This window comes from Schistocerca piceifrons, chromosome X (assembly GCF_021461385.2).
Source record: "Schistocerca piceifrons isolate TAMUIC-IGC-003096 chromosome X, iqSchPice1.1, whole genome shotgun sequence".
Lineage (NCBI taxonomy): Eukaryota > Metazoa > Arthropoda > Insecta > Orthoptera > Acrididae > Schistocerca > Schistocerca piceifrons.
In genome coordinates this window covers 333,083,968-333,100,228 of record NC_060149.1, presented here as the reverse complement: position 1 = coordinate 333,100,228, position 16,261 = coordinate 333,083,968, and the positions used below count along the sequence as shown (strand labels likewise).

The window sequence follows — 16,261 nt, the reverse complement described above, 5'->3', positions numbered from 1 at the left end:
AAAAGTACCAGTGGAACGAAATTTTTGTATAAATCTGGAGCCAGCATGTTGTTCTATATAATTTGTGTGATGTCCCCTTTTCTTCTCATTCCTCATTCTAACAAACAATTTTGTCATCACTAATTCTGTAACTACTTCTGCCATTGTGAAAACTTATTCTCTGGTTAACTTCTCTAACACTGCCGGAATTACCAGTTCAGTTATCCCATGTTTATTCTCCAGTTAGGTGTTGTTATGTGTTTGTACAATGCATTTTCCACACTATTCTGAGAATAGAACTTAAGTGGCTGCTAACCAGGGACTGTAAAACTTGTCCTTAGTAGTGTAGCAATTTGTCAAGAATTTTCTACCAAAATTTCATTTTCTTGGATAAGCCAAGGAGATAACATGTAATCTTTCTTACCTGTTATTACTGTTAATCATTTATTTTCATTCTGGTGGTCTGAACCTATGGATTTTGCTAATAATTACAAAAATGCTAATCATTCGCACACCCAGTCAACTACATAAACAAACAGCAATTGGTATTCACCTGGCTCAGCTCCTATAGCCCCATCCCATTTTGTCTGTGGGAAAGATTGTTTATTTCTTGATGCAATGGGGATTCCCCTGCCCAAGACTTCACGTGCACTATGCACACATTCAAAAATCAACTTATAATTCGTTCAGAAATAAACTTAGAATGTGTTCAAAAATCAATAGGGATGTGTTTCAAAATCATATGAATAATCGATAGACCAATGGGCACTAAATGCTAGGTGCTTTGTGAGACAAGGTTTTTTTTCTTCAAGAATATGAATTTGGCACCCCCTGAAATTGCCACCTGAAAAAGATACCTGGTTTGAACCCCCCCCCCCCCCCCCCCCCCCAAGATCCGGGCCTGATGAAGATACTACCTACTGGTGACACATTAAAGTTTGTGGCAGACCAGGACTCAAACCCGGATTTCCTGCTTGCTGTGAGCAATCACCTCAACCACTTTGTCTATCCAAACACACTTCCAGCACTAACACCAGCTTCCATATGATGTGCTCAATAGGCAAAACGACAATTTCAGTACTAACGTTGAATACATTTGTTTCCTTGAAACCCTGTGATAGGAATCCAAGTAAAGTTGTGAACGATAGGGTCATAAAAAGTATGACATATGGAAGTTTGGGTCAGTCCTGAAAGCATGCAAGGATAGCTGAAGTAGTTAAGGTGAGCACTTGTGAAAAACGGGAAAACTAGGTTTGAGTGGCAGTGCACACAAATCTTCATGTGTCACCAACAGGTAATATGCAGACACTGTTTGAGATGCATTAATTATCATTTCTAGCAACATGCAATTTTTGCATAACATACATACTACAATATGAGGTCAAAAACCTGTATGGTTCTTTCTTCATCTGATTCAGTTACATTAGTCTGCTCTTTCTTTTGACTACCAAAGTTTCGCAGCTATACAAATTATACCTTTTCTCGCCAACATATTTTTATTGGCAACCTTTCAGATGCATCTGTGCACCTTTCTCACATTCTTGTTCAATTATTTCCTGTTTCTTGCATCCTCCCCCCCCCCCCCCCCCAGGCCACAGTGTGCATTTCCACTGTTTTCTTTATCTTATTTTTTATTCCCTCTATTTTCTGTCAAATTATCTTCTTGGGAAAAATGTTACATTTAAATTCCTTAGCAGTTACCTATGTATCTATTGTTTCTACTCCCAAGTGCAATACTCTCTGAATTTTGTTTAAATGCTGTTCTATATATGGGCTACATACTGGTCATTTATTGGTTTGTAATTGACTACTTACGTCTATTCAAAAATTCCTCCATGGTAAAGAAGGGGCTGTCATGCAAAACCACCTTAATATTCATTTAGAAAAACTTCTTCTGTCTGCCAGACATTCTATTTCCATGGTTAGACTAATAAAGAGTTTTATAGCTGTGAATTTCACTGCTTTCTGTGCCAAAGTTAAATTCACTAGCAGAAAGTGCAGATAAATTTTCCCTCTACAATTGTATTTGTCAAAATCTGCATTACTCTCAAATTACGGATGATTTTTGAGAACAAAGTTCATGAATGAATGAATAAATCTACTGTGAGGCTGTGTTTAATATTCCCAAGTGTTTAACAGATGCTTACAAGAACCCACTCAGTTTTAATAACATTGTTCCGTGCAATAAATACACTGCTGGAAATGGAAAAAAGAACACATTGACACCGGTGTGTCAGACCCACCATACTTGCTCCGGACACTGCAAGAGGGCTGTACAAGCAATGATCACACGCACGGCACAGCGGACACACCAGGAACCGCGGTGTTGGCCGTCGAATGGCGCTAGCTGCGCAGCATTTGTGCACCGCCGCCGTCAGTGTCAGCCAGTTTGCCGTGGCATATGGAGCTCCATCGCAGTCTTTAACACTGGTAGCATGCCGCGACAGTGTGGACGTGAACCGTGTGTGCAGTTGACGGACTTTGAGCGAGGGCGTATAGTGGGCATGCGGGAGGCTGGGTGGATGTACCGCCGAATTGCTCAACACGTGGGGCGTGAGGTCTCCACAGTACATCGATGTTGTCGCCAGTGGTCGGCGGAAGGTGCACGTGCCCGTCGACCTGGGACCGGACCGCAGCGACGCACGGATGCACGCCAAGACCGTAGGATCATACGCAGTGCCGTAGGGGACCGCACCGCCACTTCCCAACAAATTAGAGACACTGTTGCTCCTGGGGTATCGGCGAGGACCATTCGCAACCGTCTCCATGAAGCTGGGCTACGGTTCCGCACACCGTTAGGCCGTCTTCCGCTCACGCCCCAACATCGTGCAGCCCGCCTCCAGTGGTGTCGCGACAGGCGTGAATGGAGGGACGAATGGAGACGTGTCGTCTTCAGCGATGAGAGTCGCTTCTGCCTTGGTGCCAATGATGGTCGTATGCGTGTTTGGCGCCGTGCAGGTGAGCGCCACAATCAGGACTGCATACGACCGAGGCCCACAGGGCCAACACCCGGCATCATGGTGTGGCGAGCGATCTCCTACACTGGCCGTACACCACTGGTGATCGTCGAGGGGACACTGAATAGTGCATGGTACATCCAAACCGTCATCGAACCCATCGTTCTGCCATTCCTAGACCAGCAAGGGAACTTGCTGTTCCAACAGGACAATGCACGTCCGCATGTATCCCGTGCCACCCAACATGCTCTAGAAGGTGTAAGTCAACTACCCTGGCCAGCAAGATCTCCGGATCTGTCCCCCATTGAGCATGTTTGGGACTGGATGAAGCGTCGTCTCACGCGGTCTGCACGTCCAGCACGAACACTGGTCCAACTGAGGCGCCAGGTGGAAATGGCATGGCAAGCCGTTCCACAGGACTACATCCAGCATCTCTACGATCGTCTCCATGGGAGAATTGCAGCCTGCATTGCTGCGAAAGGTGGATATACACTGTACTAGTGCCGACATTGTGCATGCTCTGTTGCCTGTGTCTATGTGCCTGTGGTTCTGTCAGTGTGATCATGTGATGTATCTGACCCCAGGTATGTGTCAATAAGGTTTCCCCTTCCTGGGACAATGAATTCACGGTGTTCTTATTTCAATTTCCAGGAATGTATTTTCTGCCTACATGAAGAGTTACCTGACAATATTATCCTGTCAGACATCAGAGAATTAAAATATGTTAAGTTACCCATTTCAAATATTCACAAAGCTGTTAAATATTCTTATGGCGAAAGCAGTTCAACCTGAAAATTTTAGCAAGCCTGCTACAATTTTTTTTCCAGTTTCAGTTATTATCAACACACAAAGCCAAGAACTTAGAATTTGCTACCCAGTGTATTATTTTTTTTTGGTACACTACAGTGATAGAAGATGGATATTTTTGACAGTTGTAACAGCTGCTATCAAGCAAGTTTCTAATTCCTCAGGGATACTGGCAATCAAAAGTACTAATAATAATTTCAATGGTGTGGAAAATTTTGGCAGAACATAAATAATTTAGGAGTGAAGATAAAAACTCACCAATATTGAAAGAATTTAGGTGCTGACAGGACCACAAAAAACATTACAACTTTGATAGCTTTTGGATGAACACATTAGCACACTCATATATGTACAGCTACACTGTGCCGCCTGAAAACACAATACTGCTATTGTAGTTAGGCAGGTGAACTGGGTGAGGGGTTGTGTCAAGTGGTGCGGGTGAGGGGAGAAAAGGGGCGGAGATTTGGGAGAGATTGGTTGACAGCTTGGAGGGAGGCAGCAGGGGTGTGAGATAGAAATGCAGGAAGGAGAGGCAGGAAGTTCATGGGACAAAATGTGACACAGGGGCACCACCACCAATGAGTTTATGCACGATGACTGTGACATGGGGGTCTGGATTGGGAGAGGGTATAAGGACAAAGAAAGGGCAGCTGTTGGATAGACTAAGTGAGGTGGCGCAGTGGTTAGCACACTGGACTCATATTCAGGAGGACAACGGTTCAAACCCGCATCCAGCCATCCAGATTTAGGTTTTCTGTGATATCCCTAAATTGCTCCAGGCAAATGTCGGGGTGTTTCCTTTGAAAGGGCATGGCCAGTTTTCTTCCCCATCCTTGACACAATCCAAACTAGTTCTCCATATCTAATGACCTCAATGTCAATGGGATGTTAAACCAAATCTTCTTTGCTCCCTTTTACTGGTGGGTAGAGGTTGTGGGTGCAGGGGTTCAGCGGATATTAAGGCCTCAATCTCCGCTGACTTTCTGCACCAAAACCCTAACCAAGTCTCCCTTTCTTCTGTTCTGTCACCCAGTCCCAGAACACCCCCCTCTGTTACCATCATTGTGCACTGCATGAACTCGCTCACTCCAGTGCCCACGTGTCACATTCCTCATTCGTGCACCTGCTACCTCTTCCTCTGACAGTCCTATCGTGCACACCTGCCACCTCTCTCCAAGCAATCAGCCGCACTGCCCCAGCCCTCCCTCCCTCTTCATGGCTCTTTTCTTCCCTCACCCAGTCCACGCAGCACAATCACTCATCCTACTCTATCTGCCTAAATGCTGTCCAAGGATTGTGTAGTCAGTTGGCACAATGTAGCTGTATGGGTGTCTACATGCATATGCATGTGAAATCTAGCTCAAAAAATCATTTGTCCAGAAGCTAGTGAAGTTTTCATTCCTTTTTGTGTGCCTGTCTATGACTCAACACTTCCCTATTTGGTGAGTTGTTGCTTTGATGCCTACATTACATACATAATAATCATTTCTTAAGTTTCAAGATTAGTATGCAACATAACAGCAGAAAATGGCTTCTTACTGTACATACTAAACTCAACAGCAAATTTAGGTAAAAGTACATTTATGGTGAGCCAAGGTGCTCGATCGTTCGCTGCAGTTGGTAACTGACGATGAATCAGACAAAGTGAACTCGGTGAATATTGAGTTGTATGTGGGTAGCCAATGGCAATGGTAGTTCGTAATTTCCTTTGCTATATAAATGAAGTTACCTGGTATTTTGTCTAAGCAGAACTATTGGGTCCCAATCTAACGAACACCTCTGAAATCATGACATATTCTGGAAAAAATAGCCGAATATTTGTGACAATGAATATTATATGATCAAGCAATTCTAACTGGTACTGTATCCTATCATCTGACTGGCTAAGACCAACGATAAATTCCCAACAGAAGCACACAGTAAATTAGTCTAAGTTACATTTAACTAATAGAACACTTGCTTAGGATAACCTAATGAAAAAGTAAAGGAATTCATGTGAGAGAGGTTATCTAAGCCATTTTTCATGTAAAAATTATACATCTCTTTCTTCCACGCAAAAAGAAATAAACCTCTCTGTTAGACCGTAGTTGACACAAAGGCGAATTTATCAATATTAACTGCTGGACTTTTGGATTAATAGTGTCAGATATGCACAAAACATGTGAATATTTTTCATAAGGGTGAAGTTATAATTAACATCATCACTCATAAGTACACCCATTTCACAGAAAACATGTAGTTTTCACAGCACATAAGACATAAAAATAATGGAAAACTACTTTACCTAGTTGTCCTGATTTATGTGATTGTCGAGGCAAATGTGGTCCTTTAATCTTGCATGTTGGCCAACGGTTCCATTCCACTGTACACACGACGACACTGGCAGGGCAAGTCTCCAAGTGTTTTCCCCTCTCTTTGCGAGGCATGGTAAATGGGCACCCATTTCCAGAATTAATGCAAGGAACTCTTAAATTCAGACACAATAGTAAATGTTCTGACGTTTTGCACTTGTGGAACATAAATCCACAATCATTTGGGCAGTCAATAATACCACATTTCTCAGTTCTCAGTCCTTTTGCTTTGCATTCTTTAACTTTAATGCAGTTCTGACAATGACTGTGATCCTCATCAAGTGGAAGACCTAACTTTTTACACTCTGGATGCATCTTTTATGTCTTGTGTTCGAAATACTTCTTAAAATACCTGGAACAATGGAAAAGTAAAGCTAATATAAGTATAGTATCTCTTACTTAGTAATTATTTGTAGGCAGACTGTCACATCAAAACAAAAAATAAATTATATGAAACAAGACATTAATAAAACTTGTCCTCAGCCAACAGCCAATGTTACAACATCTGATTCAGCATTAGATTTTTACTCTAAATTACTGCTTACAATTTGAGATAAACTCTTTCTGTAACACAATGTGTCTTTTATTGTAAAAATATGATGCTGTTTAATCTAGTGCAATGTTGTTGTTGTTGTGGTCTTCAGTCCTGAGACTGGTTTCATGCAGCTCTCCATGCTACTCTATCCTGTGCAAGCTCCTTCATCTCCCAGTACCTACTGCAACCTATATCCTTCTGAAACTGCTTAGTGTATTCATCTCTTGGTCTCCCTCTATGATTTTTACCCTCCACGCTGCCCTCCAATCCTAAATTTGTGATCCCTTGATGCCTCAGAACATGTCCTACCAACCGATCCCTTCTTCTAGTCAAGTTGTGCCACAAACTTCACTTCTCCCCAATCCTATTCAATACCTCCTCATAAGTTACATAATCTACCCAATTAATCTTCAACATTCTTCTGTAGCACCACATTTCGAAAGCTTCTATTCTCTTCTTGTCCAAACTATTTACTGTCCATGTTTCACTTCCATACATGGCTACACTCCATACAAATACTTTCAGAAATGACTTCCTGACACTTAAATCTACATTCGATGTTAACAAATTTCTCTTCTTCAGAAACGCTTTCCTCGCCATTGCCAGTCTACATTTTATATCCTCTCTACTTCGAGCGTCATCAGTTATTTTGCTCCCCAAATAGCAAAACTCCTTTACTACTTTACGTGTCTCATTTCCTAATCTAATTCCCTCAGCATCACCCGACTTAATTCGACTACATTCCATTATCCTCGTTTTGCTTTTGTTGATGTTCATCTTATATCCTCCTTTCAAGACACTGTCCATTCCGTTCAACTGCTCTTCCAAGTCCTTTTCTGTCTCTGACAGAATTACAATGTCATCAGCGAACCTCAAAGTTTTTATTTCTTCTCCCTGGATTTTAATACCTACTCTGAATTTTTCTTTCATTTCCTTTACTGCTTGCTCAATATACAGATCGAATAACATCGGGGAGAGGCTACAACCCTGTCACACTCACTTCCCAACCACTGCTTCCCTTTCATGTCCCTCGACTCTTATAACTGCCATCTGGTTTCTGTACAAATTGTAAATAGCCTTTCGCTCCCTGTATTTTACCCCTGCCACCTTTAGAATTTGAAAGAGAGTATTCCAGTCAACATTGTCAAAAGCTTTCTCTAAGTCTACAAATGCTAGAAATGTAGGTTTGCCTTTCCTTAATCTTTCTTCTAAGATAAGTCATAAGGTCAGTATTGCCTCACGTGTTCCAACGTTTCTACAGAATCCAAACTGATCTTCCCCGAGGTCAGTTTCTACCAGTTTTTCCATTCGTCTGTAAATAATTCGCGTTAGTATTTTGCAGCTGTGACTTATTAAACTGACAGTTTGGTAATTTTCACATCTGTCAACACCTGCTTTCTTTGGGATTGGAATTATTATATTCATCTTGAAGTCTGAGGGTATTTCGCCTGTCACATACATCTTGCTCACCAGATGGTAGAGTTTTGTCAGGACTGGCTCTCTAAAGGCCGTCAGTGGTTCTAATGGAATGTTGTCTACTCCCGGTGCCTTGCTTCGACTGAGGTCTTTCAGTGCTCTGTCAACCTCTCCACGCAGTATCGTATCTCCCATTTCATCTTCATCTACATCCTCTTCCATTTCCATAATATTGTCCTCAAGTACATCGCCCTTGTATAGACCCTCTATATACTCCTTCCATCTTTCTGCTTTCCCTTCTTTGCTTAGAACTCGGTTTCCATCTGAGCTCTTGATATTCATACAAGTGGCTCTCTTTTCCAAGGGTCTCTTTAATTTTCCTGTAGGCAGTATCTATCTTACCCCTAGTGAGATAAGCCTCTACATCCTTCCATTTGTCTTCTAGCCATGCCTGCTTAGCAGTTTTGCACTTCCTGCCGATCTCATTTTTGAGACGTTTGTATTCTTTTTTGCCTGCTTCATTTACTGCATTTTTATATTTTCTCCTTTCAACAATTAAATTCAATATTTCTTCTGTTACCCAAGGATTTCTACTAGCCCTCGTCTTTTTACCTACTTGATCCTCTGCTGCCTTCACTACTTCATCCCTCAGAGCTACCCATTCTTCTTCTACTGTATTTCCTTCCCCCATTCCTGTCAATTGTTCCCTTATGCTCTCCCTGAAACTCTGTACAACCTTTGGTTTGGTCAGTTTATCCAGGCTCCATCTCTTTAAATTCCCACCTTTTTGCAATTTCTTCAGTTTTAATCTACAGTTCATAACCAATAGATTGTGGTCAGAGTCCACATCTGCCCCTGGAAATGTCTTTCAATTTAAAACCTGGTTCCTAAATCTCTGTCTTACCATTATATAATCTATCTGAAACCTTTTAGAATCATTAGAGACGGAGCACAAGGTCGGATTAGGGAAGGATGGGGAAGGATATCGGCCGTGCCCTTTCTAAGGAACCATCCCGGCATTTGCCTGAAGCAATTTAGGGAAATCACGGAAAACCTAAATCAGGATGGCCGCACGCTGATACCTTTCAGTATCTCCAGGATTCTTCCATGTATACAACCTTCTTTTATGATTTTGAACCAAGTGTTAGCTATGATTAAGTTATGCTCTGTGCAAAATTCTACCAGACGGCTTCCTCTTTCATTTCTTACCCCCAATCCATATTCACCTACTATGTTTCCTTCTCTCCCTTTTCCTACTCTCGAATTCCAGTCACCCATGACCATTAAATTTTCATCTCCCTTCACTACCTGAATAATTTCTTTTATCTCATCATACATTTCTTCAATTTCTTCGTCATCTGAAGAGCTAGTTGGCACATAAACTTGTACTACTGTAGCAGGTGTGGGCTTCGTATCTATCTTGGCCACAATAATGTGTTCACTATGCTGTTTGTAGTAGCTTACCCGCATTCCTATTTTCCTATTCATTATTAAACCTACTCCTGCATTACCCCTATTTGATTTTGTGTTTATAACCCTGTAGTCACCTGACCAGAAGTCTCATTCCTCCTGCCACCGAACTTCACTAATTCCCACTATATCTAACTTCAACCTATCCATTTCCCTTTTTAAATTTTCTAACCTACCTGCCCAATTAAGGGATCTGACATTCCACGCTCCGATCCGTAGAACACGAGTTTTCTTTCTCCTGATAACGACATCCTCCTGAGTAGTCCCCGCCCGGAGATCCGAATGGGGGACTATTTTACCTCCGGAATATTTTACCCAAGAGGACACCATCATCATTTAACCATACAGTAAAGCTGCCCTCGGAAAAAATTATGGCTGTAGTTTCCCCCTTGCTTTCAGCCGTTCGCAGTTCCAGCACAGCAAGGCCGTTTTGGTTAGTGTTACAAGGCCAGATCAGTCAATCATCCAGACTGTTGCCCCTGCAACTACTGAAAAGGCTGCTGCCCCTCTTCAGGAACCACACGTTTGTCCAGCCTCTCAACAGATAGCCCTCCGTTGTGGTTGCACCTATGGTACGGCTATCTGTATCATTGAGGCACGCAAGCCTTCCCACCAATGGCAAGGTCCATGGTTCATGGGGGGGAGGCGGTCGTCGGTATTGTCTTCAAATTTCCCTATGTAGCTTGTTCAAGTACAGCATCCTTAGCCACCACTATTCGTGATATAAAAAGGAAATTCGCCGTAGAGGGCACTCCTCACGTCTTGGTCTTGGACAACAGACCGCAATAGGTGATGCTATTCAACGGTCGTCTGCAGCTCGTGGTCTCATGGTAGCATTCTCGCTTCCTAAGCAAGGGTTCCCCAGTTCAATTACCGGCGGGGTCAGGGATTTTCACCTGCCCCGAGGTGACTGGGAGTTGTTGTGTTGTCTTCATCATCATTCATCTCCATTATGGCTGGCAGAAGGCAACAGCAAACCACCTCCATTACAAACTTGCCTAGTACGGCGATGCGGGTCTCCCCCATCGTTCCCCTATGCGCTGTCAAGAAGCATAGGACTTCATTTCCATTTCCACTCAACACACACACACACACACACACACACACACACACACACACACACAGGGTGCATACTTAGGGCTATTATCTTTACAGGCTATTATGCAGAATATTTACAAGGAGTTGTCTTGGGATAGTTATATCACATGCAGCTACAGGAAACAGACTAGAAACAAACCATTATTAAATCAATTTATAGGTGTTTCTCTTAATCCCCAACAATCAATCATATGATATGATAAAATTTATTTACATTCTTTTTATAGTTATATATGGGCAGGACTGAAAACTGTGTATTAATGCTCAAGTTGTACTGCCCCAGTAGTATTATCTGTCCCGATCAAGGCCACTTCCAGCAGTACCTGACACTTTAGTAAATCATTTAACAACATAATGCCATTTACAAACCAGAAATTTTTTATAGAATTATTATTAAATAATTCAAAAGTTGGGACTAAAATGGATGGAATGAAATATCAAGTATGCATATGAAGAGCAGCACACCACATGTTAGTGATGCACTGTCACCTGTAGTCTTTCCCCCTCAGATTTGGTAGATGCCAGGCAGATTAAAAACTACTCCTTAGTGAAACCACATCATACCATAAAATGAGAGATACACAATTTAGATGGCTGCAGGTTAATTTCCATAATACTATTGTTTTTACATGTTTCTGAGAACATTACATGCATAAGAGCAGGAACACACTTTTGGAAAACATAACATTCTATCAGCAGAAAAGAGCGGTTGACATTTTATACAGTTCAATTATTTTTAAAACAAAATATGAGTATATACTGCATAATATAGGTCCCATTAATTATTCATCTGAGCTACATGCAATGTTAAACTGAGTCACCCCAGACCAAGGGCACCCATATGACACTTGGTAGGGGGAGGTGGGGGGACTAGACGGAGGTGGGGTTGTGGGAGGGGGTAGGTTATGGAGTATTGTAAATATTTTGGAAGATGAATGGCGACTTGTAAGTATGCATAAAAAAGTTTCAGTTCCAACCCCATTAAAAACCTACATAATACTGACTTTTAAACCATTTTCTTGAAAGAAAAACATGTGATTACACTATTTTTTTCTTTCCCCTGTGATTACACTATTTTTTTTCTTTCCTCTAAGAGCCCGGGGGGGGGGGGGGGGGGGGGGGGGAAGTGGGGGGATGCGGAGCGCATAACCCCTTTCACCACACACCTGGGTGCCTTTGCCCAAGCTACCTACGGTGGAATAATTTATAGAAATTAAACTATTGCCTTGAGTATTTTCTACTGTCTTCAGTTAATCACAGATCCACTGAGCCAAAGAGGCTGCTAGGTTCAGAACAGATCCTTCAGGCTTTAAACTGACTGTCTCTGACTACAGGGCAACATTACACTAAATAAGTGGCAATCTCATATGCTTCCCTGAGCTCATGCAGATAGACGCAACTATATTTCAATCCACTGTTGTACGCATCAACATTTAAATAGTTGCTTTTACTGTAGTACAAGCTACATTCAGTAATATTGAGCCTTTTAATTGGCTGCATTTGTTTTCCTTCTGTTTCTTTAGTACTGTGTGAAAGAAGTCTAAGTTAATTTTATTTGAACAATTCTTTGCCAGAAAGAACCTGCCTGATTACTTCAGTCCCTGAATTTTCTGCTCCCAAAAACATACTCTGTTCAATATAGGGTTATCTACCTTGCAATTAATGGATGTCAGTGTAAATAAATATTGTTGGCCAGTCTGTAAAGATTAGCACACAGCACACTAGCTCGCAAGACAGGCAGGAGAGAGAGAGAGAGAGAGTCTCAACACCAGGAGCCAGCATGTTGTTCATATGTAGCATTCCCTCTCATGTAGGCATATGCTGGGCTAGTACCAAAGCTCTAACTCAGGGAATACTATACACAAACTGTTAAAATACAATAACACACATAACAAATGTTTACATAACTCACAGGTAGATGGCGTACACGACTTCCATCCCTTAAGTTAACCAATGACTGTTGTGACAGATGGCCATCTCGCCATAAAGTTAAAGTAAAATAATTCTGCCAAATCATAAATATAGAAGGTTCTGTATAACGCAATAAAGGCTAAGTAAGACAGAGACTAGAAATTTAGAGGATAACTCTGTTTTGTGTGCTGCTGGTCCACACCTATTGCAGGTCCAACCACATTTACATGCAACAATAGTCTGTCTTTATCTCTGACATCTGAAACACATCACAGGCTTTGACATAAAAAGTGTTGGAGTGTAAGCCCATCTGGACTCTGGCAAAGCATGTGAGCTGAATGTTTAAATGAGTACTACTCTTTTCTCCAATGTACCTTTTACTTTTATCATTTTTTTTATTTTTTATTTCTGTGACACCAGTATCTGCATAATCTTCCTGTGACTCTCATGTCTAGGTTAATAATGTCGCAGCATGACACAACATCCTTACAGAAGCTGAATGTTCTGTGCAGTAATTTTGCTGTTTGAATGGTGTTAGTCTATAGGTTAAATTTTGCAACATTTTTAGTTTTCAATAAAGCTAATAATATTTCCAACAATTTCTGATTTTGTGGAGGAAAAATATTTTCCAAGCAGCTTAAATCTCTCATAACAACAAGATGCCAATGTTGATACAATGCTGACCTTCTAATGACCATATGTTTGTTTTATACAAGGGTTGATCAGGAAGACTCCCTCCATAAGTTTGGCTTGGTGGGTTGACTGTCCATGCCCCTGATAGTACACAAATGGTGGGCTGACCGTTCATGTCTTGTAGCAAACAAAAGGAGCTAGGAGTGTTACAAGTTGACAATTTGTTTTCGCATAATACCTACACGTATCAACACATGTTAACACAGATAGTCAGGCATACATAAGTGAGATTAATACAACTGAATGTGGTAAATGCCCAGCAGACTGGTGACTGACAACTGTTCCACTTCATCAGTCATCTGAACTACTGACATGCCCACCACTATGATAGTGTCATGCATCAAAGAAGAGATGTGGTACTGACACAGTAATGTGTCTGGAAACTACTGCTGGTAGATATGAGATGTCTCTTTTTCTTAAAATCCCCTTTCAATGCTAAGCAGAAGTAAATAAGGTGCCTGCACTCTACAAAATAAAACAAAGTCTGAAAGATCATCATGAGGTCCTCATTTGATCTATGTACCTGTTCGAAAGTTACAAATTTAATATTCAGCTACCCTCAAATCAGCTAACAAAATAATACCACAAAAACTCAAGTCTTTGACTCAATCGGTATAATTATATCATCATTATACATAATTGCAAGAAATCCCATTTTTATTGTTATCAGTAAAAATAACAGCAGCATTTGGTTGTTACAAGTATTATTATGTTATTATCTCATAATTGAACCCAATGTATGTATCACTGCTGTTTAAATTACTGAACCAAGCAAACTATCACACAACAGCATATATTTTACTTCAGATTCATACCCCCACATGAAACATTAAAATATGGTATTTACTCCACTGCTTTAATTAGTTGTTCATGAGTAAGATTTTTCTACTGCTAAAAGCATAAATCCATGTTGAGAACTATGCCATGCTACATGCCTTGGTTTCATAACCATAATATTTCTATTACATGTTAATTCTCAACATTTCCTTCTATAAATTCTCTCTGTTACTCACTTAAATGTCAAAACAGCATTACATAATAATAAGATGCTTCAATATTATCAAGTAATCTAAAACCATCAATGGTAAACAATATATTAAAATCTTTCCAACCAAAATAATGACAAATAATACTGCATCTATTGAGTGAGCTCCCGAGACCAGTAACGCAAATTGTGATTTTCATTAAAATATCGTATTGCACGATTTCCTTCGCTCTTTGGCTGATATGCAGATGCACATATGGTATCATAGAACATAAAATGAGTTAATGTACAACAAGTTTTACAGATATGTTTTAAAAAATTGTCAAAGTGTTGACATACTAAACACATTACCAATTGTTCCGGGTCCAAAACAAAACATCATAATCCAATTTTTGCAATAATGTCGTTCTCATACATTCAAGCATATCCTAAATGAGGAGGTGGGTGGACTTACACAACTTTCATTTTTGTCACTAAACTGCCTGTTTACGTTATAACTTCTGACAACTACCTTTGAATTTAATAAAAAATCAACAACTGTTTAGCAGTCAAGGAAAAATACTTACAGTATTTGCAAAATATATGCCCTTTGGTTTATTTCATATTCTGAAGACGTTATTCTTTCGACCAATGGTGATACTTGAGACTTTTTTTGTACACGAGCAGCTTCGGCCGCAACTGCTGCTCTTGAGAACACATTGACAGTTCGTTTTGACACTTCCACCTAACCTTATCAAACAGTATCGTGGCGAGCATGATTGAAAGTTAGCCTCACAACATCTGTTTATATGAAAATTTTCAGGCTTAAATAACGCAATACACAAACATAACACTCAATCATTCGCTCTCTCTATTGTAAAACACACCTCATGCAACACTGCTTATCGGCAAAGATAATGCAAGACATGCCAAATGCTTAACCTCCTTGCTCTTTCTTGTGAGCCTTGGCGGGAGATAAAAAGCGTTGGTGGATGGAACCAATCCACTTCAAACCCGACCTCTAAGTATCGCCAGTGCAGCAATCTGATCAATATAAAGAAGTGCTGTAAACTAATTTCTGCTTGATGATGCATGGCTACAACAGCCAAATAATCATCAAGTACACTTCATTGTGTTAAACATTTATCATGACAAGTTCGTTATTATTTCATCAATGAAAGTAATTCAAACGTCTTTTAACATATTGTACATCCATGAGAAAAGTCTCAATTAACCTTCGCAATACCAGGTTGAGGGAGAGCCTACTTAACCATTCGCACGAACTAAGTTAACACTCGGTGCTGTGGCAGATGGGAGCGACTGTGTCAATGGGAAATGCCTTTTTGCGGTCGCTCCCATCAGCCATTCCTCTGAGTGTCAACTTAGTTTGAGTGAATCATACCTATCCTTTTAAAATACTGTAATCTGGTCACGTACTTTACATTTAAAAATTTCGAACAGAAGGTTAATTTTTACTGATTTCTTATACCAGATTCGGTAACTGATTTGAATTTTTTGCTTAAACATACACCAAAATTTTTAAGTATCCGTAGTAAATGTGACTTTTCGCAATAAAATAATGTCGTATTCATATTTTCAAGTTCACGATCCTCCTTACACATCCTTAGGTCTTTAAAAAGTATGTTGCGAATAATACGTAACGATAATTAATGAAACCTGTATTTATCAAAATACTCACAGTGGTGTGCCATGGCAATTCAGACAACTGAAGCACTGAATATTATAGTTATATTATTAATTATAATATAATTGTAAGGTGGCAGATTTCAGCACCTTACATGAGATTGATTCAGGAAGTAAATGACAAATACCACGTTGACAGGTAGAGCCATTAGGCAGAAATAATACTAATAGCAAACCCAAGGTTCATACTGGTACATAAGATTTTGAGAACTTTGCATATTATCATTGGGGACGTGGTTTGGATGGACACAGGAAAGAACTGTTTTGAGCTGTGGAACAAGCGAGGTGGCTGGTGGCTGGCCAGAGCTTCACACAGTAGCTGCTTTGGCGGCAGAGTGTCACCAGTGACTGTAGGGGGCGCCGGGCGAGCCTGAGA

General features: G+C 40.6%; 1 protein-coding gene across 1 annotated transcript in view; it reads right to left on the bottom strand.

The window, feature by feature from the left end:
- LOC124723052 (F-box only protein 30-like) overlaps window positions 1–14,985 on the bottom strand; it is an 83,604-nt gene extending 68,619 nt beyond the window's left edge. The window contains exons 1-2 of the mRNA XM_047248233.1: window positions 14,769–14,985; window positions 6,028–6,446 (exon numbers count right to left, since the gene is read on the bottom strand). Coding sequence (XP_047104189.1) covers window positions 6,028–6,409 — 382 coding nt within the window. The 5' untranslated portion in view covers window positions 6,410–6,446; window positions 14,769–14,985. The remainder of the gene's footprint in view (window positions 1–6,027; window positions 6,447–14,768) is intronic.
- Window positions 14,986–16,261: the final 1,276 nt, after the last annotated feature.